We start from the raw sequence: 23,894 nt of genomic DNA, 5'->3' as shown, positions 1-23,894 counted from the left end.
TGCTTTAATTCTCCAAATATCTCCATTTTTAAAAAGCTGTACAGCCAAAGTACTCAAGAAAAACAGAACAAGATAAATAAAAACTGTTTGCTTTGGACAGAGTTTGCCTTGGTCTCTGTTTCTGAAATTAAACTGAAAAAAAGAAAGCTGATATTGAATTCAATTTGTGCAACAATTTTTGGAGGCTTTCTTAAGAAATTACAATCGATTGTCCATGCCCTTGCAGACTGTTCTGAAAAAATGCACATACAATTACAGAATGACGGACTGGAAGTTTGCAGGGTAAACTGGAAAAGCTTCTCTAATAATAGCAATTATCTATCTAGTAGCCATTTTTCCTCTAATATTACAAAGTTAGTGTCAGAGTGAAAATAATGCATCAATGTATAGTATTTAAAGGTTGTGGCAAGTATGTATTACTCTGAGGTTTTAATTAGGCAAAGCACTTTCACTTCATCAGGTTGGCTGCTGGCTTTCCATTGGCAGTGAAATGATGAGGCAGAAGTGAGCGGATGGCTCCATTTGTTTAGACAGGTTGGCACTGCCAGTCAGTTAATTCCTAACTTTTCAGGAATGTGTATTTAAACAGAGCCACCCACCCCCCCAGGAGCATTCATCACCGCCGTCTGGTGTCCATTTGTCAACATCGGAGACGTGAGGTTTGTACGCTCGCTCCTTAACACAGCCACAGCGAGGTAGTGATTGTGTTCTTGGCCGCGGCGGTACAACGACACAGCATCCGTCATCGGCCAATGGGGCTTTGGCCAAAAGTGGCCATCATTAGTCTGGAGCTGATTGATTGGCTGTTGAGAAGTTGTTTCAGTTTCATACATCATCCTGTTGATGGTAAGCACAGGCTGAGTTGCCGGGGAAGGCTTCTAATGTGGTTTGAAGCCACAAGTAGATGAATCTGTGAACACCGGGTGGCTTTCATTCTTGTTCATGTGTCAGAATTCTGCACACAACCATTAAGTTTTTGTAGCCAACAAATTAGAACCAACAAATTTGAAATGTTTCAAAATTTTGAAAAATGCTGCCAGCTATGAGAGAGTGCATAATGTAGTACAAATTTTCAGCACTGCACATCTCTCTTCATGGCCTACTGTACACAGCCAGAAGAATGTTGGCCTCTTCTGTTTTTTGTTTGGTCTACCACTCTAATCCAGACTGAAGTGTAGTTTTTAACTTAGTTACTTTAGTTTTTAATAAGTTTTATTTACCCTAAATGATGTTGTGGAATTACATATAAATGGCATGCTACTTCTGGCAGATTTTGTATGTTCGCGTAACGTATATTCAGTTTTCTTCATGTCACTACATGGTGTTACATGACACAGGAAGTGCTTAACAGTTAAAATAAAAGACTAGGATGTCATTATTTCAACTGAAGTGCTTGAAAACATGCATTGTAAAAACACACAAAATGACTTACTGGCATGCTATTCACTGACTATTTCACACACATGTGTCCTCAGGGGGAATTTGAAAATACATGATCCTGTGTAAAATATTAATGAAACAGAATTCAGAAAATTGTTCTGAAACATTATATTAAATTAAAACTCAGAAGTCTGCATGGGCTAATAGTGCAATAGTTTTAGAATAATGTTTCTCAGTATAAGATTGCAAAGAATTTGTGGATTTTATCATGCAGTATGAGGATTATTTAAAAGATTCTGAGAATCTAAAGGGATCCAAGGGACCTGGCTTAAAACTAAATCTTCGTGCTCTCGGGCAGCGCTGAAATAAAAACAGATCCATTGCTCTGGGTGTTTGACTTATTGTGACACAAAAGATATGACAAAAGAGGCACCAAACTCTTGAACAGCTAAAATCCTATATGAAGCAAGAATAGCTTGTTGGCTTTGCAAAGCATAGCAAATGATCTCCTCTGTTAACAAACACTTTGAGATTGCTTTTTAAAGAAAAGGTGATGCAACAGAGTGGGAAACATCACCCTTCAAAAACTGCGGATCTACTGGGATTTTCTCACAAAACCATCTCTAGGGTTTACAGAGATCTCTCAGTAAAAGTGCCTTATTGATGCCAGAGGTCATCGGAAAATGACCAGACTGCTCTGAGCAAAAATTCGTTGCAACCAAAGTATGCAGAAAGGCATCTCTGAACACAAGAAACCTTGGAGCAAATGGGTTATAGCAGTAGAAGAACACACTGATTATCACTCTTGTCATTTAAGAACAGGAAGCTGAGACATTTTGTGCAGGTTTGCAAAAAAATTGGACAATAGAAGATTGGAAAAAGATTACCTGGTATCACGAGTCTTCATTTTAGCTGCTACATTTGGATGGTAGGTTGTAAATTTGTCATAAAGAACATCCTGCCTTGTATCAATGGCTCAGGCTGGTGGTGGTGTAAAGATGTGGGGGATATTTATTTTTTGGCTCATGACCATTATTTAAACATGACACCTGCCTTCCTGCGTATTGTTGCTCGTCATGTAGCCATCTTCTGATGTTGGATGATCCCATATCGCAAAGCTCAAATCATCTCTAAACTGGTTTCTTGAACATAGCAGTGAGTTCATTGTACACACACACAGACAGTATGGACCAAAATCTCTGATGAATGTTTCAAGCACCTTGTTGATCATAGATTTATATTGAGGACTGTGATGTTTTTGATGAGACCAAAATTGAGCTGTTTAGCATCTGTCCATTTGCTATTTTTGTAGAGAAACGAATCCTCAATATGAAGCACATTAAGGACATGGAGTTGCTTAACCAGTCTCTGAACTATCCGAGGACTAACCCATCACAGGTGGTAAGCCTAGCCCTATATTTTAGAGAAAGTCCAAACTGACTTTTGGGGGGAAATTGTGTTCACAAACCAAAAATGCATATTCAGATTGGGTTAGAGTTAGGGTTTTCACCAGTGAAGACTTAGACCTCAGAATGTTAATCACGGCGGTAGCTTTGGACACTTTGCAAAAAGCAAGAAATGTCTAACAGCTGTGCTTGCTACCAATGGTTACTCCACCAGGTAGTAAATAACGTGTTCCAAGAGGATAAAATATTTCATCAACTCTCGAAACCAACCTACCATTGACATATAGACCTCACATTTTTTGTGATTGAATCGAATTATGAATTCAACACCAGGTGAAATACTTCCTATATTATTCCCTCTCTTTTAGATCGGTTCACAGAGAGAAACCCATTTCTTTGGGGAATGCTCAAGTTGTTATTTGTCAATGTAAAGATAACATAAGTCAGCATGACTGAAAATAGAAAACAGCAATTTTGCAGAAAACAATGCAATGATATCACATGCAGGGATATTTTAAAGGTTTTCTTTCTTTCTTTTTTATTTTGAGGCTATCTCTTTTAGAACAACGGGGCTTTTTTCAGTGTCTTGTGCTCTGCTGGTCACAAAAAGCAACACTGCAGATTTTCATTTGGGATTTCAAAGGTAATTGACTTCACCCAGTTGCCACCTGATTTTAATTAACAGTGCAGCACACTTGGTTGCAAACCTGCAATATAAAGAGTCAAACTGGAGACTAAGGTATTAATTAACATTAAGTACATCTAGGAGCAAATCAAAGTAAGTCATTTCCTGACGGTGTTTAATAGAGATTGTACATGATTTCTTTGAGATGTAATTAACTGAACAAGCCCATGAAAAAATTCTTAGTTCTTATCATGAAATGCAGACAGCAAAATTGGTTCCTTTCTGTTTTACTGCAGTGTAAACTTTTTTTCCTGCTCCTGCTTCAGTCTTAAAGATTCAGTTTAACTCTCAGACTGGCAGAACTGTTTTAAATGCAGTTTTTGCCCAAGCACTAACAAGTCCCACTTTATTGCAGGCTTCTCCATCCTCTGGGTCATAACTTTTTACAGCCACTCATGTCTTGAGCATAATTTCAAACATTCTCACTGCTGAATGTGATTATTTTATTACTGCTGCTGCTCCCGAATAACATTTAATACTGTTACATTACATCCAGGCTACTTAGTGTTTCAGTGCCATTACTAATGCATCAGTGCAGCAAGGCATTGAATTTCCTTTTTTTCATAATTACAACAAGAAACGTATGCAGTGCAAAAATTGTTGTATGAAAATGCTGCAGGCATACTGAAGAAAATCAAAGACTAATTTCCCATCGCAGAGTTTACCCGGCAGCTTTACCGCAGCACTGCCTCTGAAAAATAAACGAATGTGGGAATGGACTTAATGAGATGGCGAGCTGGCTTTATTTTTGCAATAAAGGAATATAAATAAGGCGATGAGACTTTATGATAATGACTGTTCGTGTTTAAAATAGGAGCGTTTTACTGTCCTCGTGAATCTAAACGAATATTTTATGAACTTGTATTCCTCGCGAGTTCTGAATTAAAGTTTGAGCCGCGTGATTTCAACGTGCATCTTTAATTGCAATCCACTCAGTCTGCATCACTTGCAAGTCAAGCGTTTTGCGCGCACGCAGAGTCCCGCACGGAGCGTTTAAAGAAGAGATGCGTGACTCTCTCTCTCCCTCTCCCTCTCTGCTATCTCCTCCTCCTCCTCTCCTCTTTGGCTTCCACTGAAAATCTTTTTTTTTTTCTTTGCCGTTTCCCTTCCCGAGCAGCGCGTCCTTATACCACTTGTTATCTCACACCTTGGTCACTGCACACGAAGCTTGTGGGCGCCGGAAAAAGACCGTTTTCCGTTTTCTTCTTTTTTTTGACTTACTGGTTCTGCACCGGTGTGTGTGTGTGTGCGTCTCTCTGTGTGTGTCTTTCAGTATTTGCATTTTTCCCTTGCTCCTGCCGGGGAAACAACAGTTTCTCCCAGCTTTAGGGAATCATGACCACAGCAAAGGAAGGCAATGCACCGTCGAAAGCGACTCAACAGCAAGATCAGGTACGGATGAGCTTTCCTGTCACCTCCTCGCATATTAATTACACCGTTAACCTGTGCTGCCCCTCCGCTTTGCTTGGCCAACACGGGGTTTATTTGCATGACACGCTGCAGCGACTTTTTTCACAGACTGGAATGGTGTGCGGAGGGCAGAAACGTGTATAATTTGGTACTCTGAGCTCGTTTAAAGCAGTTGGACAGGGAGTCATTCGTGGAAGTGAAAGGCTAGCCGGTGCTGTCAGATCATCACCGCCGGTAGATTTATTTTACAGCCTCCGTTGTAATCGTCTTTATTATTCAGCGGTAATTATTGTGTGACTTTACGCACGGGAGACAAGGAGCAGCTTGTGTTGTCCATTGCGTCCAGTGCGCTTCACCTTGCAGCAGCAGAGCACGCAAATGAGCCCAATTAACCCAACTTGAATCGCGTTGGAAGGCCTGCAAAAGTGCGACTAATGATTATATCACTTTATATCATCACGTCATCTTCACTCATCTTCTGATCTTTTTTCCCCAGACGTGCTCGTTTTTTGTGCTCTCTTCAGTCTGCAGGCTGAGAACACTGTTGCATTTTTTTTGATGTGGTGGTGCAGGGTGGCTCTGTTCTGTTTTTATTCGCTACCTCCATCACTCAGTAATGATGGAGCATCTGCTGACCCGCCTCCACTGAGGTACCACAGCCGGCGGACACTTCAGGGAAAATCATTTTAAGCACGAATGTTTCGTGTTGCGATAACAAAGAGCCCTTTTTATCGTGCTATGTTAATGTCAAGGTTAACAAATAATGTGCCTCCACCTACAGCACAGAGCCCTTGAATTTGAATAATGATGCAAATGAATTGCTTCTTACCTACAAACGTTTAATATTTTTGAAAGTTTTTGGAATTGTAGCAAAATAAAATTAAGAAACTCATAAATTCCGTGGTGCCATTACAAATATGCTCTGACAGATGTTAGTTTGGATATCTGGACATCCAGATCCTCTAATCCTGTTGTTCTGTGTTCATTATACTGCATACAGCCACATTCAAGACTGTTTTAGGTGAATCCCTATATATCACATCTCATCCCCTCCAGCCAGTCTGTCAACTTAAACTTTAACATTAGATGGCATCTGTTACTGTTGTCCTCCACCTGTGTGCCGCACCTGTCTAATAATGACAGAAAAGGTGAGAAGGACACTTGGTTTTATCCTGCCAAGCAGACAATCTCCCCCATGCTGTGATTTAGCAGCAGACTGTCGCTCACACCCTTGGAGGCAGTCAAAGGTCCCCAAGTAGCACCCTGCGCACTGTGCACATGCATTACAGACTGTGCAGGCACAAACATCAACATCACCAAGGAGTAGATTAGACTGTCCTGAAATTAACTGTGCAAATCAATGGAAAATGCTTCTGGAGAAACCGTGAGGGTTTTTCTTTTCTCCTGTCTTGTGCCATGGCAATTTAGATATGTTAGGTTGTTCAGGAGTGTTGGTAAGACAAAGAAGAAATGTAAAGACATCCCCTCAGGCTCTAATTAGATGTGTATTTTGAAAGGATGAAATAGAGCTGCAACACTTATTTTCATAATTATTTTTCCTCCCCAACAAATCAATGAGTTGAGTTTCCAGAAAATGGCAAAAGCCCCGTCTCACAAGTTTCAAGCTCCCAAGGTGACAACCTCAGAGTATTAGTTTGGTCTGAACAACAACGCTGAATACAAAGCCGTTTCATTTTCAGCAGTACAACAAAGAGCTGAGAAACAGCTCATCATTCAAAAACTTGGAATGGATGTTTTTGCTTAATAAACGATTCAGTTGATACATCTTCTGGCTTATCAAATAATCAAGTTCTATTTTTTTGTTTGTTTTTTTCCCCCCCAAATCAAAAGTGTTTTTTACTTATCAGCTGGCTCTTTCAGATAGACGGTCCTTCTGCTCACAAGATCAGCTGAGACCTGGGGGGGGGGCATTCTAGTCCCAGCGATCTTTGTGATAATTACCAGAAAGACCTGGTCATTCTCAAACATCAGCAGATGGCAGTTTGTGACTTTCCGTGGACTTTCCTGAGACTTGAATAGGGTAATCAAACAATGGCCTCAAGCATATTATTTTTTAAACCTCCAGTCTAACAAAGACGTGTGTTTTTGGAAACACTTTACATCAGGAGACACGGCCACTGTGATTACATGTGCTCCTGCAGTGATCCGCTGATTGATGGTCTGCTAGCAGGGCTTGTGGTCCAGGGACAGAGGATGGAGATAGAGGGCAGCTCACTAGAGATAACAGCAGCAGCTCTTCAGTAATCACCTAGCTGCAGCAGCACAGAGTCACATCGCTAACCCTCATTACTGAAACAAGGTAGAGGTTCTGAAGGTGTAAGAGGTCGAGATGAGGCAGGGGAGGCAATGCATTTGCAGAGATGAGACACTGGATTAATTGAAAGCTGTTGTCAAAATACACATACCTTTGGTGTTTCATCGCTGTCTAGGTAATGAACCAGAGTGCTGTGATTGGGGAACCTGCAGGTTTGACGCACGGCAGTTGTTGAAATTAATATCTGCTGCATGATATGGACAACAGGAGCAAGATAGTTGTGTTTAAAGGGAAGAACAAACCCTGCTGGCTTGGTAAACACGCCTGCACTGTGAACGGTTGCATTATACAGATTTCAGTTATTTTTCTCGCAGCCATTCGAAGCTCAGTGCGGCTTTAAAGCAGAGATCACAGCACCCAGCTTTTAATGGGTGAGACTTCTGCAGATTCACTTCCACCCTTCATCCTAATAATCAGGCCTTTCCCCCCCCCCCCACCCACACTCTTTGGAAACCATAGTAGGTAACACAGTCTAAAGAGAGAGACTTAGATGTGGTGAGAGACGAGCTGAAAAGCAAAGCCTTCCCTCTTAGACCTGAATTTGTGCAGTCTCGTACTAGCAGAACAGAAAAGGGTTTTTTGGGGTTTTTTTGGTGGTGGGGGGTAGGGGATTCAATGCCAAAAACTCAGATCATGCCATTGCGGCAGCTTGAGCAACAGCTGAGTGGAGCAGGCTGTGGGTGTTGAAGAGGATAGACATCTAAGGGCCAAAGAAAGAATCAAGCCATAGCATGGGTAGGATGCAAGGGCTATGATCTTACTTACTTACTCTCTCTCTCACAGCAAGAATTTGGTGTTCTGAATTAGTTATACAAAGGACTGGCCTTCCGATAGCATGTCTTTTTTCTAAGAGAGGCTGCTTACTTAGTATCATGATAGTATTCAGCGTCATGTCGATCTTAAGTGAGGTTTCTGAAGGGTTGCTGTTCTCAAATATTGATAAGCTGTTGTTCACTTGAAATGGAGCCTGTCTGCCACGAGCTGATAAATTCAAACATAAAACCTGAAGATGCTCACTTGAATGTCAAACCGAAATATTGATGTGAAGAAGTCAGAAGGGAACACGCTCTTTTTACGATGGTGAAAGGTTCAAAAATTGTGAAATGGGTGATATTTCATTTTAGCATGCTTCCTGTTGTATTGCAAAGATAAGCGTGGCTTTAATCAGCCCGTGTTTTGTTTCATTCACCTTGGTGTGGTGCCTCGGTAGCCTGCCGATGAAGAGCACGCATGACAAGTGCTCAAACAGATGTTGATTAAAGTAGCAACTTACACACAAGACACAAGAGTGGGATCATCTGCACTGCACCTGTATTGACATTTGTGCTTTTGCATGAACTTTCCTGCAGAATGTGATTTCATTGTCAATGTAATGTGTATTATGTCGATTTTTCTACTTTCTAACAACTGTCACAGGTTAAGTATTCATTTGTCAGCGTGACTAAAATGTGCCAGATTAGCTTACAGTGAATGTAGACCCTGACACGTGTTTAAAACAGCACAATTACACGGCAAAATAAATTAATTTCAATGCGGTTATCAGTGGATTAGCTTGCTTGGGAGCTTGCAGTGAGGCTCAGTGGGGATTGGATGGAGAATAGCTCTGTTTTGTTTTTGTTTTTCAGTCAAATTTTATGCAAGCTTCTATTATGGAGATGAAAATACTTTTAAAAAGTTTCCAGGTGGTTATGAGACTGAGCTAAATCTCAATAGTATGTCTTTCAAAAAAACAGACTCTATGTTACCGGTGTAACCATTCTCCTAATCCATTATACCTTGATTTTTGGGCCACAGTTAATTCATGTTTTTATTTAGCAGGATTTTGGGAAAAAAAGACTATCACTTGCATCATCACTTGAATGATGAGTGGATCGTGTGCTAACAATAAACTCCATCATTCTGATGTGTTGCAGCTCACTCTTTAGCTGGAAAATTTTTTAACATTACAGCTTTCCACAGATGAGCACACTTTTACCATCACTGACAGCCCTACAGTGATCACTAGCTAAAGCAATGCAGGCACAACACTTTATGGCTTATTCACATTTTCAAAAGCTTTTATTACATTTCTCATGTATTTACGCTGGCTTCTCGATTCATATGGGGGTTTCGTGAGGTTGCAATTTTCATCACATTTTTGATAGAAGGCATTGAGATAATAAATGCAATTTACTTACTTTTAATTACATTTTTTAAAGACTTTCAGTAAGTATTATGGGCAACAAGTTAAGGGATCTGCCATGCTTTTTTAGGCAAAAAAGTAAAGAATTTCTAGAAGCAGCCACATCATATCAGTGACTTTCAACCTTTGCAACAGCTGCTAATGTCTAGTAAATCATCAAGGGAGCGTATCCTGTTGTAAATCCTTAACCAGACAGTCAACATGCATTAACAGAATGCATGTTTTTTGGGTAAAGTCATGTTCCCTGTCAGAAGCATTGTTTTTATTTCAGCTCAGATGCATTATCAATACTGTGTTTGTGAAAACTAAAAGGATAGTGTGGACAGTTTTTTTTTTTGTTTAAACCAAGTGTAAACGGCTATTTTAGCCATTAGGCCCCATTTATTCTGGTTATTTGAAGACTATCTCACAAGTACCCCCTGGCAAGATATGAAGCTGCTATGCCCCAGCTGATTTGCAGCCAACGCCTGTACACTGGGATTAATAGGAAATTGAACAGACCTCTAGATTATTTCTGTGGCATCCTTCTGTTTCTCTGCCATGGGAGTCACCTAATCCTGCTGATATGTCTTTGTCATCTAATTACAACACAGAGGCAACCACAGAGAATGTGTTTTCCCACAAGTGGCTGAGCTAATCGGCTTGCTACAGAGAAAATAGAAGAGAAGATCAGTGGAACTATGTGACTAACTGGTGATATGTTAGCTACAGTCTTGGGTTATTTTCTGAAAGTAGTTACGAGGCTCATCCCATGTATGTTGGAGAGCAGACTGTGAGACTGACAGACAGGTTGTTTTCAGTTTAATGTCTATTTCCATGTAACTCATACCCTCAACTATGGGCCAGGAGCTCTGGGTAGTGACAAAAAGATTGAGACTGTGGATATAAACATCGGAAATGATCTTCTTTCGAGGGGTAATAGAGGAGCTTGGTCATTCAGGAGGGGCTCAGAAGAGATGCGCCCCTCCACGTTGAAAGGGGCTGGTTGAGTTGGTTCAGGCATCTAACTAGGATGCCTTCTGGGCATCTCCTAGGTGAGGTATTTGTGCATGTCATATCAGGAAGAGGCCTTAGGGCAGACCCAGCACATGCTGGAGAGCTTAGTCCCAGCTGGCTTTGGAGCACTTCGGTGTGTGGTGCCTCAGTAGTTGGACAGATGGAGTTACCAAGCTTCAGGGAAAAGATCTGACCACCACCTTGCTTCCTCAGTGTGATACAGTGAGAAGTTCTGTATAGGAAAACTTTTATCCACCTTCTGGCAGGCTATTTAAACAGATATTTATGAGGTTCTTCTGAAGTCCTCAGTCTACATTTTCTGTATGATGGACTTTCCAGCTTTGAGTGACTTTGCTTCCAACTAGCATACTAGAGTACATTTCATTTGGGAAATGCACAAACTTCTTTTAAAACCACACAACTGCAAACTTGGCGTGGAACTTTGCTCACTTCCACATAGATTTCTCCTGTTGTGATAAACCAACTAGCAAACATGCTGTCAGAGCAGTCAGTTTTATCACATACACTTTTTCCCCTTTTTTCTTTCTTCTCACTTTGTTGAATCTTTTTAGGGTAGCCACTTTTTAATAAGAGAGATAAGCAGAATAGCTGAAATAGATTCGGGAAAAGTAAGAGTGACAAGATTATTCAGTTTTGGAATGCTAATAGATGATAGGCCAGTTCCTCCTGTTTACTGACTGCCCTTGACTGATAAGAGGGAATGGAAGATGGATTTAGAGGAGAATTGGATGTCCCTAATGTTTGTGCCATAGTTCATCTAAAGGGCAATTATGACCAATTGAGCCGTAATGTTGGGGTCTGAAGTGGAGATTAGAGGCGAGATTGCCAGGCAGCTAGCATGGCAATTCATCACGATTGTTGTCATGATTTAAATGTTCTTTGCCGAAATGGCTTATAAAGCATGGGAGTGGGGGATGGGAGGGGGGCTTTAATACAGCAATAAATATTCAGTGTTTGGAGCAACGGTCAAACTAAATGTCATGACAATCCTCCATCTCACTAACAGTCAGTGTAGACATCGTGTGTGTGTGTGGCTTTATGAAAACACCTCAGGAGGAGTTTCCAAATAGTGTGTAAAACTGCCTCATTTAGGAAAAGTTCAGCAATTCTTTCTGTCAGGTGTTGGGGAAAAAATTTTTTTTGCTCCTTTGTTGCATTCTAATTGTGTCTCTAAGCTACGCGAGTCAGCACAGAATATGCATCGAGATGCTATTAAACAATGTTCCGCTTTTTCCTCTATGAACCTGAGCGGTCATATTTCCATAAATGAACCAACTGGCCCAGAAGTCTAAGTCATGCCTTTTTCTCCTCGCCCTCTTTCAAATTGATATAAATAAGGTAAAGGTATTTAGAATATTATTATATCTAATCTAATGTATGTTTTATAAATGAACTGCAATCGCGTTTTGAATTAGAACTTTTCAGATTTAATGGCCTACATGGAGCCTAATCTTCTGGTTAGTCATTTTTAAAAGCCCAATGGGAATAAAAATGTGAAATGTAAAACACCTTAATCAGCAGGGGGGAAAAGGAAAAAAAAATAAATAAAAAATGTAGTTGTGGGACCCAATACAAGTAGAATTTCACAATTCTTGATACCAAAGCAAAATGATTATATGATGTACGTAAACTTGAACTTGTTAATTCAAAAGCAGTTGTAAATCACTGCTTTGGTGGTAGAAGACTAGTGTCGCATTTTTAAGACCATGACTCACACTGAAGTTTGGCGACTTAAAAATCTGATGTTAGCCATTATTTATTTTCTTTCAGACACATGGAATATAAACAGATTTCCCTAAAATTTTGTATGTGTAGTTATTTTTTAATCTTTACTAAGATAGCATGAAAGCACAGTTAAAAAAAAAATCCTATTTTATTATTATGACATGTCTTAGATTACTCTGATTTTGCTTGGATCAGCTGATGATCTTTGTAGGGGCAACGTCAACGTTCATAACATAATTGAAGAGTGTTTCTCCCATCGCTTCTTTATTTTTTTTAATTTTCTTTATCAGCCACTACGAATGCCAATCCTGATGTAGCTGCAAGAATTTACCATCCAATATATCAGTCCCGCTCTACTTTTTATTTAAAATCTTAACAATACGTCAACAGAACACAGAATAATGAAATGTTAAGATGGTTGCTGATTAGTCTACTAACATTACTATGAGGTATTGTGTTAGTTTAAGGATTTATATAATGTTAGCTATTGCAAACTTTGAGCAGTGGTTTAGTTTTACAGTGGCATTGCCTGCTGTCAAAAACAAAATGGTTCCATAAGAAGGCAAATACTTGGGATGCTGAGCTTAAACTCATTCAGCTTGCATTCTTTAAATAGATCTACATGCTAGTGTTTTAGGCGTTCTATATAAAAAAGGAAGTACGAGAACCTAGTTTGCATACTGAAATTTGCGACTTTCGCGAATGCCTTGTGGCAGAGCTATTACAACATTTAGTTGTCTTCCAGATTTAGTTTTTCCTGTGCTTGTGGCAGTACTTCTTCTTCAGCATGCACTAGGATAGACTAGACCTGGTAGAGGTGTGCTGTATGTCTGGAAAAATTGCATCCATAGTACATCCACTGCCTACAGTACCTACAGTATGACAAAAAACACCTAAATAATATCACGTTTTTATAATTTTCACATTGAAAGGTATATAAAGTATCAGTTCTGGTGACATACCTAAACCATGTCAAACTAGAGGAAATTTCATTGGTTGTCAGAGCAGTGAAATAAACCTTCTGCTCATAAGAAAAATTCTACCACTTTCACTGTTTAAGCTTTTGCTTTCCTCTGCTGTGTGCTCTTTCTGAACATGTCTGCTGTGTTGAAGCAACTTAAAAAAAAGGCAGCTGTTCATCTATGGCGAGTTTATTTTTAACACCATCGGTTTTAGAGTAACACAATAACAGCTATTGTGCTGAACACGATATGTGCACGCCTTTAGGGAGCTGATGAAGATGTGTAGAAACGAGATAGATACCGAGGAAGGTGAATGCAGGAAATACTCATCGCTTTTGTGCTGTTCATCCGTGCATGTAAAACCCGACAGTATTAAATCAGATTTGGAGAAAAGACCTCGACCCAAAAGCTTAAACCAGAATAATTTAGATCAAAATGAAAGAAAATATGTGTACGGACGTGCAGCCAGTGATTGTGTGTGCATTTTGTATGCACCATGAAGTCAGATTAATCAGCAGTTTATCTCCACGTGCCTTGTGTGTCTGTACCATATAAAGCATGTGTGTTTCAGTGGGCAAGTTGATATGTCTTTGTATTCTCGTCTTCGTTTGTGTTTATCTGTGCCTTGCCTCAGTCCATTGGAGCTGTGTTTCCTGGGCTTATCGACCTGCTGTAATTAGGGGCCTAGAGCTGCAGAGCAGGAAGGCGATCAGGAGCCACCGTGTTCCGCCGAGCCTCTAATTGAAACGTTGAGCGTTTCCAGGTTCACCGTCGGCCCCCCTCGGGTCCCCGCTGTCATCTCGGCGCCACCTCCACGCCTGTGACAAACATTCAGAAGAGAGAGTGCTAGTCACGAATGATAAGCAGGTAATTGCCTGTAGGCTCAGATGCGAATTAGGAGACGCTCGTGCTCCAGCTTCATTGGACATGCTGCCAGGGGTTGTTTATGCCACTGTAGTGTGTGTGTGACACCTCAAAATGGTACACAGAGATGAGGTGAGCTTATCAAGTCGGAAGGCTTGTCTTATTTAGGCTCTAGTTTCTGAGTTTACACTTAATGTCATGGTATAGTTTGTTAAAAAAAAATCCTCACTTAGACACTAATGAATAACAAATTTCTCCCCACTTCCCTGCAAATTGCCTGATGAGGCAGCACACAGAGCCCACTCAGTAGCCTGCAGGGGCCTGAAGACCCATAATTTGGCATCTGGGTGCTCAGCCAGTCACAGACCTTTTAAGAATGGGCTTTCTTTTCAAAGCCCGGGCCAGCCTTCCAACCAGTGTTCCTGCTGACATTTATCGTCTCAAACCTTTAGCGTTATTGTTATGAGTGCAATAATTCTTGCCGTAGGGGAATACTCACAGCGCTCCAAATTGACCAACTTGAGGATTTTAATGTGACAGCTCATCACATTATAGTGGTGGGAGCGTGAAAGTAGGCGGCCCGATACAATATCATCTTTCTCTACTTGAGAAGCATGCGCCTGTGTCATCTGTCTGACAGTCCTGTTGTCAGCTCCATCCTGGACTGTCTATCGGTTGGCATGCATCCCAGTCTTGCTTCTGCCAGCTATAAAAACATAAGTCTGAGTAGAAGGGAGGTGGTCAGAGGCGACAGTGTCAACCCCCTGCTGTTTTCCCATGCTCAAAATATTGGCAGCCATTACATGTCTCCTCAGTGGCGTTTAGTGCCCATTGCTGAATTGCTGACTTTCATCATGACATTTTCTGGGCACGCTCCAAATGCCCAGCAGCAGCCTGGTTTCTATGGAGATTCGGTTGCTCAATATGCAGCTTTGCACAAAGAAAACACACACAGAGAGATAAAAACAGACAAAGTGAGTAGGGCAAATGAATATTGGTCATTAATTGCATTGCTGTCTTGTTTTATGCTATTCCTTTGATTTAGTTTTCGTCGCTAGTTAAACAAAAGCTCGGCTAATGTGCATCTCATTCTGGCAAATGAGCATGCAGCCCTGATTTCAGTGTTACTGCAAATGAGCACCCAACTTTGTTCGAACATCAAACACGACAGGACGCGTGATTGGCGCTTTTGATTTGGCTATTGTTCTCCTGATATGAAAATGTGCTACAGCGGCACTTGGCTTGAATTGGCATTGCACACAGGGTGCTAATTACCACAGAAAGTCGGTGTTTTCATAGGCTTTTCAATCCCTGTGAATTCAGCTTATAGTTTGGTGGAACGTGTATGCAGATGAGAATTTTGCTTGTTTGTTACTGAAATGTTTTAGTGGCCTACCTACTTATTCGCACCTGGCACGATTCATCGTTCATCTGCTTTATATGGCCAAGAAGAGATACTAAAATACTTTGTCTGATTGAATCTTCCGTCTTTACCATTTTCGAGATTAGAAGTCCACATAGTTCCACACAGGGTTTTCACTGTGGAGTTTATTATCTCATTTCAGTGATCCTCAGGGTGCTGTCAATTGCCTCTGAATTATAACATCTATCCCTGCTTATATCAGTGAAATACAGGTTCTCCCACACTCAGTCAGTTGTTATCTTTTTAGAGGAGAAAAAAAACTACACTCCTGGGTATTCTCTGGGTCTGTATGAAGCTTAAAAAGCTCCCCAGTGAGTTTTTATCACCAATTTTATATCAGCTGTCACTGACCCTTGAATTTGCTTCAGGACAGTAAGATATCAAAATTAACAGTTCTTGTTATACTTATCAGATTGCACTATGAGTAGAGAACACTTTCTGTTTGAAGTTTTCTGGCCTTTCAGACTTTAGGGTGCCAAATGTAATACCTTTTACTTGTTATCGCCTTCAGTAGATAATTATGATGTGAAAGTTTTGAAACAGAGGGTTATCTTTAACAACTTAAATTGGAAAAAGAACATCAATTAGCAGGCAAACAATGTACATAAAACACAAGGGAGTCAACTTCAAACACAGCAAACCAAAATTGAAAAAGATTACTAGTTAGTAGATTTCAAAACTTGTGTGGAGTCTTTTCCCCTTAGTGCCTGAGTCACACAGGCCCAGAGACTTTGAATAGTAAGTTGCATCAGCTGAGGTTCAGAATGTGGGATGTGTCTAAATAAAGCTTTCACAGCTTCACTGCACTTGACAATTAGTTAGAGTGTTTGTGTTTGTGGACAAGTTGCTGTCTTCCATGTAAGCTATGGGCTACTGTGGCAAAATGTTAGTGACCAAAGCAATCATAAGGAGACCTGTCAATCATAGGGGTAGCCACTAGAGATGGACCGATCCGATATTACGTATCGGTCCGATACTGACCTAAATTACTGGATCGGATATCGGAGAAAAATAAAAAATGTAATCCGATCCATTAAATATCACGAAAGCACCTCACAAAACTTGCAACACGCCGTAACTCACCTCAGAACGTTAGCAGTCGGAGCAGTATGCATCACGTGATAGAGCGGCTGTGGCATGCGGGACCTGTCGGTGGTCTGGATAGCATGTGGAGCTTCGCTAGCAACCCGGCATTTCATCTCCGACAAAGTTATCCCCGAGAGAAGTAAAGCAAGTGTGTAAGTCCATCTCTGAATGTTTGTAAAGCATTCCTGCGTTAAGCTTACCAAACGATATATGGAGCGACTGCCTCTCCTGCTGCTACTTCAATCATGAAACTGCTTAACGATCAGCTGATCGGCTTTTCTGTCGCGAGTCCGTCTCTCTGGTTTGTTTTTGGCCCACTTTGCACCAGAAAGAGGAAACCAGCGGCTGAACAACAGCAGCACGTTTAAGCTTGATCAGCTGTTGTTAGAATGTATTTAATATTACTTTCTACTCGAGGATCTTTTTCTACGTAGCTTACGGCTGTAACTGTGCAGGGGCGGATCTAGCAAAGTTTAGCCAGGGGGGCCGATAGGGCATGAACAGGGAAAAGGGGGCACAAAGACATACTTTTCTTTCTTATTCTCATTTAAAATGTCGAGCTTTTAATAAATAATTATCTGACACCCAAAGTTTTAATTTTATGTAAAATGAATAGAAGTCTATTATTGTATATAGTAACTGTTAAGTCTAATATATATACCCTAGTAAGCTATAGTACTTTTTCCTTTGGGAAGGTACCATCTGTGCAGTCTGCAATTTTGTTGAAGAAAGATGTTGAATCTATTTAATATTTCTTGAAAAATAATTGATTTCTGTGCATTTTTTTCACACTTTATCAAATTAAGGTTGATTACGTCGATTAAGCATCATGAGGTGGAGCGTGAGGGGTGGTTCCCTATTTTTTATTTTTTTATTTTTGTTGCTGGGAGTTGGAACCCTATTAGTTAGGTTGCTTAATATTTACGCTAAGTACTCTTTAAAATACCAGAATAGGGAGGATGGTGTAGGTTTAGGTTTATTAGATTGATCAGTATTGCTGAACTATGAAATATTTTTTTTGTATACAGGTATAACAGAATAGCTTTAGTGTAGTTGTTGTTTTAAACTTGAGTATGAACTTGCAGACTTGCAAAATGCAGCAAGATATTTTAAAAAACAGTTTTGTTGATTAAAAAACACTATATCGGATTCATATCGGTATCGGCAGATATCCAAATTTATGATATCGGTATCGGTATCGGACATAAAAAAGTGGTATCGTGCCATCTCTAGTAGCCACACCTTAAAGCCTGCTTATGATCTTATCTTTATCTTGTCTCATCTATAAATGCAACCATAATTTACAAGTATGGTGTTTCAAAGAACACTTACAACTAGTGACTGGGACCATAAAATTGTTCAGAAACATCCAATAAATGGAGTCAGAAGTGGGGTAATTTCAAACTATATATTTTGTATAAAAAGGGAACCTTCCCTCCACTGGACATTAGACATGGCAATAGAGGTTTGTCTTCACTTCAACCTTAAGAGCAACTTAAAGCCCTGGTCAATATTGCAATTGTGTTTATTCCCCAACAAGTTGTAAGTTGTTGCTGAAGGCTTATGTGGGAGGCTTAAGTTCAGTTCAGTTCAATTTTATTCATACAGCATCAAATCACAATAGCAGTCACCTCAAGGTGCTTTATATTTGTAAGGTAGATGCTACAATAATACATAGAGAGAAAAATCCAATCATATGACCCCCTACGAGCAAGCACTTTGGCAACAGTGGGAAGGGAAAAACTCCCTTTTAACAGGAAGAAAAACTCTGGTTGGGGTGAAAGGAGAAGGAAAATAGGACAAAAGACATGCTGTGGAAGAGAGCCAGAGATCAATAACAAGGGAGAGAGGTCTATTAACACATGGTTTTCCATGGAAGATGCCAAATTATCTTCAAACATTTGAATAGTTCCGACTTGTACTATGCACACTTCATAGTACAAGTTGGAACTTTTGAAATGTGTTTTTTGCAGCGATCTTGCACAACAATAACTGTCAAAGTTGTCATTCTCCATGTACAGTTTGTGCCACACCTTTTCCAGTTACACAGCAGCTCTAAGTGTCTGCAGAGACAGAAACAAATTACAGGGAACTGTGGCAGTGTGCTAGTGACTAAAGCAGTCATTAAGGTTTGCGGAGCTCCTCCCTCTTTGCAATACGTTTCACCTGGCAACCAGAAACCTACTGTGTGGTCAGGGAACCAGGTTGCAATTTGGGTCACCAACCAGTCTCTTGGTCTCTGTGACTGAGAAATATCCTGGGTTAGGTTTGATCTTTTTATTTTTTAGGATTTTTTAAACATGTAAATGTGTTACACTCTGATCTGTGCACTTTTACCTGATCCCCTTATGTATTACAGATTATGTTTGGTTTAAACCAGTTGATTAATTATATATATATATATATATATATATATATATATATATATATATATATATATATATATATATATATATATATATATATATAAGGGGTGCAACGATATTCGTATCGATATTGAACCGTTCGATACAGTGCTTTCGGTTCGGTACGCATATATATCGAACAATACAACATTTGTAATTTATTTTATCAATTTTCCTTCTGACGATGCTGTCTGTGTGGAGCGCTCAGTGAATCTGTGTTCGACTACTCCGCCTAGGCTGCACTGTCGAGCGCAGATCCACTGAGCGCTCCACACAGACAGCATCGTCAGAAGGAAGAGCACAGGGCAAGCTAGCGAGACAGAAGTTAAGCTCTCCTTGCAACAGGCAAATTGACCCTCATTCAGATCTGGCGTTTGGAATTATTTTGGTTTTCATGTGACGTATGACCCTGAAGGTAAGCGAGTCATGGACTAAAGTAAAACAGTATGTTGGATGTGCCATGCAATGCTCAATTACATTGGTGTGAACTAGTGTGTTAGCGCAGTTAGCTCGTTAACGTGTTGGCCGTCTAGCCCCATGCACGGAGCGATCGGCGGTAGCTCGTTAACGGAGATTTGCCGTGTTGTGGCGTTAAGGTCATTTCAACGAGATTAACCTGAAAGCACTAGTGGGAACACAACGAATATGACTGCACATTTACACCGACATCATCCTAGTGCAAAGACAAAAACAACAAGCATGCTACTAACTTTAGCCGAGTCATTTAGACAGCTGTTAGCACATGATTCTCCTTATGCTGCTGAGAATATAGCCCAGAAGAAGCGGATAGTATAGCTTTTATTTTGGAAAGAGCCATTTCTCTGTAATAAACTCTCTTTTCCAAAGATGAGTGATTCCTCAATCAGATACAGGGCTTGCAATATCGCTAGCCCGACGTCCCGGAGCTAGCGATTTTTTTCAGTCGGGCTACCAAAATCTATCTCTTCCCTGCCCGTCGGGCTATTGTAGGAAAAATATATGTCAATGCTTTTGCATTCTTTCAGAAATGTAGCTGGGTAATTATGTCATTGGCATCGGTGAGCCACTGTCAATATGTGACATATTGAAGTCGCGTTTGAATTTGCGCTTGTTTTTTTGCTTTCACTTTGCAATCGTGCGAACTGTGTATAGAGAGCGACAGCACTGATCTGTGAGTGATGATAATTTGTGCACCAATTCCTCTGACATCGTCTTATTAATCGTTAGCTTACTATGCAAACATGACAAGTGAAATCTCCCGCAGCAAGCTTAAACATGTGAGAGGTTGATCGCGCAGAGAATCGCTGAGCTTATGTGAGTGCGCGTGTAAAAGCATTTCAGTTCTGCTGAGCCAAATAAGACAGGTCAGGGTGAAGAAGTGACAGCCAAATAAAAGCTTACCACAAAACGGAGAAGTTATGACAAATCAGACTATAAGGCAAAAAGAAAGTGCAGCTTTATGGTTTCATGGACAAAATAATTTCTGTGGCTGCAATATGACGAGCTATATAACCAGGGCTGCACATAAGTGGTCCGCAGGTGCGCATTCGCTGTCAAAATAAAAAACGCGCACAAGGGTTAGGGTTAAATTTAAAAACTGTACTTTTGAGTTAAAATATATATTTATAATTTTAATAAATGACAAATTAAAAATGCATGAACATTTTTTTTGTATCGAAAAAATATCGAACCGTGACACCAAAGTATTGAACCGAACCGAACCGTGAATTTTGTGTATCGTTGCACCCCTAATATATATATATATATATATATATATATATATATATATATATATATTTCAGTGTAAAAAATTTTTAAGGCCAAATTTAGATTGAACTAGTTAAATGATTGATTTACTATACATTAGATATTTTGAAACACTAAGGGGAAACTTACTACACAGTGGTGGAACTCCTTTAATTTGGATGTAGTGGAGGTAGCATAGAAACATGTGTTCTTATGTTGTTAGGTTTGGATTAAGACCTTGCTCTTGTGCAGTCACAATTGGTTTTAATAAATGACATGAAATGTGTTTTTCGCCAAAGGGGAACAAAAGAACACATTGAAAATCAATTTCATCACACCGAGAACCTTTATGCTGATGTCTGCTTTGTGGCAGTCCACACAGTCCATTAGAGAAGCATGGGTGTATCGAAACCACTGAACAGGAGCTTTCAACATGACTGGACACACAAAGAGGTCATGCCAGCAATTTTTAAAGGGGCTTCATAAAACATTTTTCTTGCGGTATGAGTGAGTATTTCTATTCTGACCAAAGCAGGATGGTAATGAGGTGATGCAAATGATTTATTTAATTATGTATGTGTTATTTTTCCCCTTCCATTTTCCCCAAACTCCCATTTCGTTTCCTTTACTGCTTCGTTAGGCAAATGAGGGGGTTGTCATTCAAAATGTGTCATGGGGTCAAATGTGATCGAGACCACAAAAGAAATAGCTGCCTCCAGTTTGGACTTTCCTAGAAAATTGAGGTGCTTAGCTAATCTAGCTGAAAAAATTAATATTATGAACAGTCAGTCAGAATGACTTACAGTTGAGGTCAGAAGTTTACACTCATCATGACTGTAAATGTCATGTTAATTGGGGGTTTTAAATGATTTCTTTGAAATGTTCTTTTTCCAGGGTGGAATAATTGTACAGCATGTCTTTAATGACTTTAAAAAACAAGAATTGAGTGCACAAGTTTGAATTTATCTTGGGTGTTTTTCTAATCCACAGGGTCAAAGGTTTACATCCACACTCACATATGTACATACACTCAAATAGTTTAATAAGTGTCTTTTATTAACTATTTATTAACTTCACTTTAGCAATTATGACTGAATACAATTGGTACTTCTTCTTTGCCATCCTAAAAAGGATTGTATGGCAACACTCACTGGATTGACCAATATGCACGACAACTGGAAAGTCCAAGGAATTCAGTGAAGATCTAAGAAGGAGAATTGTGTAGATTTATGTTGGGGAAAGTCTCTTGGGGTCATTTCTTAACAACTGCAGTTCAAAAACTCTATGTGAGACCAAGTTATTCAGATGTGTGTATCTACAGTGACCCACATGGATGTGATGGACCGAGCAGCGAAGGAAACTCAGGCACAGGTTAAAGTCCAAAAAAAGGATTTTTTATTTAACCCCAAAACATAAATGGTTAAATCATGCAAAAAGAACCAAAATCTTGGGCCCACATAAGAGGTCAAAATAACAGAACTCTAGTCAAAGTTGACAACAATACTGATAACTCAAACACACAAAACCCAAGTGAAACTAACATAATGAACTCCAACAACTTGCGCATGGCTGTATAAACAAATCAGTGGGGGTGTATGTATACGTTTGACCCTGTGCGGATTAGAGAACATACAAAATAAATTCAAACATAATATATGGTTTACTATGGCCCAAATTACCATGACATCCATGCCCATTATGAGTGTATTTATAAACTTTTGACCACAAGCTGTACTTTTTCCTGTGGCCACAGGACACAGTCATGACAGTTGTGGTCATTCATATGAAAAATGCCTCTAGCTGTTGCTTGTAGAATAGCAAGCCAGAGTGATGGCAACACAACAAACAGCAGAGCATGAGTCATAACTGTTTATGCCAAGATTTAATGATATCATTCGGTTAGGGTGCCGGAAGCAACATGGAGCATGACAGTTTCCCAACACCAACTGTGGAAAAACTTGGTGATACGGTGATAAACACTTACCTTTATGTTCATCAGTCTGTTTCCCTCGGCCCTGCTGGCACAGCCAGAAAGCTGTATGTGACAGCCAGGTCCCAAGTTTGATTTAAACACGATTATCAAATATGAAAAATTCAGTCTCTTTAGGAAACGAAGATCAATAGGATGAAAGACATACAGCTGACTTTTCACCATACCTACGCATGGAAAAGTGACGTAATTTGAAAGGATATTTGGCATTTTGAAAGCCTTATTGATGTTTGCTCAGAGGTTCCACTCAAATGCCATTCCAGCTCACATCTGCTGGTGTAAGCTTTCTTCCCTTTTCACACCTAGGTTTTAAATTCTGATTGAATTGGTATTAAATATTTTTGAAGTAGTGATGCAGTAAAACTTTTTGGGTCTGCCAACTAATGTTTTATTTAAAAGCAGACTTGTGCAGTCACCATGTCACACATCTTATTCTTGCATTTTTAAAACTTTTTTTTATTTTGTTTTCCCCCTTTGACCCATGCCACATAGTATAAATAATGAATTTCTATGTTAAGAAAAACATGATTCTTTGGCTTCATTTTTTAATTATTGACTTTCTGTTGCTTTTAGAGTTCTTCTAGACCACTTTGAGGTCAAGCGGCCAGTCTGCTTCGGCAAAACCACCACGAAGCTCAACCACAGCTTGAGAAAGTCTCCCTGATAAAGCTTTCAAACTCTTGGTTGACTCACTGAAAATCACACTTGGCATGAATCTTCAGATGCTACATTTTAATGTCGCTGAACTTTAGAAGTTGCTAGAGAAGCAATGGAAGTGCTCACTGCTTTTAAATTCAAAGTTATAAAGAAACAGTCTGTAGTTGATGTAGAAAATATGCCGTGTTTATGGCACTGCAGCCAATACTTTCTAACCTGCTGGTGCCTTGATGTTTTCCAGCAAAATCAGTTATTTTCCATGTCTGAGGTACTCTCTGCTAGGCAGTGCAATGAATAAGTATGGCCATTTCTCAAAAAGGAAGGACTGAAGGTTTGCAGTTGAAGCAATATACAGTATACAGTTATTATTTTCTTCTTTTTTTTGGGTTGTATGGAAGCCCCAAACGCAATTTCATTGTTCTTGACAATGACAATAAATAAATAAATACTAAATACTATAACCTTATCAAGATTCCCAGCCATATTGCAAGTCATGTTAACCCAGAAAAGGAACCGAGCCAGCCCTGTAATTCCCATTTGATGATAAGCCCCAGCAGTGCAGAAAGTCAGAATCTCTCCGTCCACCCAACATATCAGGACAGGGTCACTATTTTATTGCTTGGGGATTCTTATTGGACAATA

General features: G+C 39.8%; 1 protein-coding gene and 1 long non-coding RNA gene across 8 annotated transcripts in view; one reads left to right on the top strand and one right to left on the bottom strand.

Moving 5' to 3' along the window:
• The window catches only part of dpp6a (dipeptidyl-peptidase 6a), a 267,275-nt gene that overhangs the window by 142,180 nt on the left and 101,201 nt on the right, over nucleotides 1-23,894 (top strand). The window contains exon 1 of one of the 7 annotated variants that reach the window (XM_082546446.1): nucleotides 4,400-4,863. The exons of 4 other annotated variants lie outside the window; for them this stretch is intronic. In XM_082546446.1, coding sequence (XP_082402572.1) covers nucleotides 4,807-4,863 — 57 coding nt within the window. In that variant the 5' untranslated portion in view covers nucleotides 4,400-4,806. Of the gene's footprint in view, nucleotides 1-4,399; nucleotides 4,864-19,007; nucleotides 19,296-23,894 lie in introns of those variants that run through there. 2 more of the 7 variants (XM_082546448.1, XM_082546450.1) reach the window with 2 other exon arrangements.
• Nucleotides 13,793-17,704, bottom strand: LOC309714208. Its single transcript, XR_014278851.1, has 3 exons — nucleotides 16,676-17,704; nucleotides 14,466-14,896; nucleotides 13,793-13,920 (listed from the first exon to the last, which is right to left on the bottom strand). It is a non-coding gene; the product is annotated as an uncharacterized lncRNA (long non-coding RNA).

Source organism: Aulonocara stuartgranti (assembly GCF_965226115.1).
Source record: "Aulonocara stuartgranti genome assembly, chromosome: 9".
NCBI lineage: Eukaryota > Metazoa > Chordata > Actinopteri > Cichliformes > Cichlidae > Aulonocara > Aulonocara stuartgranti.
Note: the sequence above shows the minus strand (reverse complement) of the source record. Positions and strands in the feature narration are given on the sequence as shown.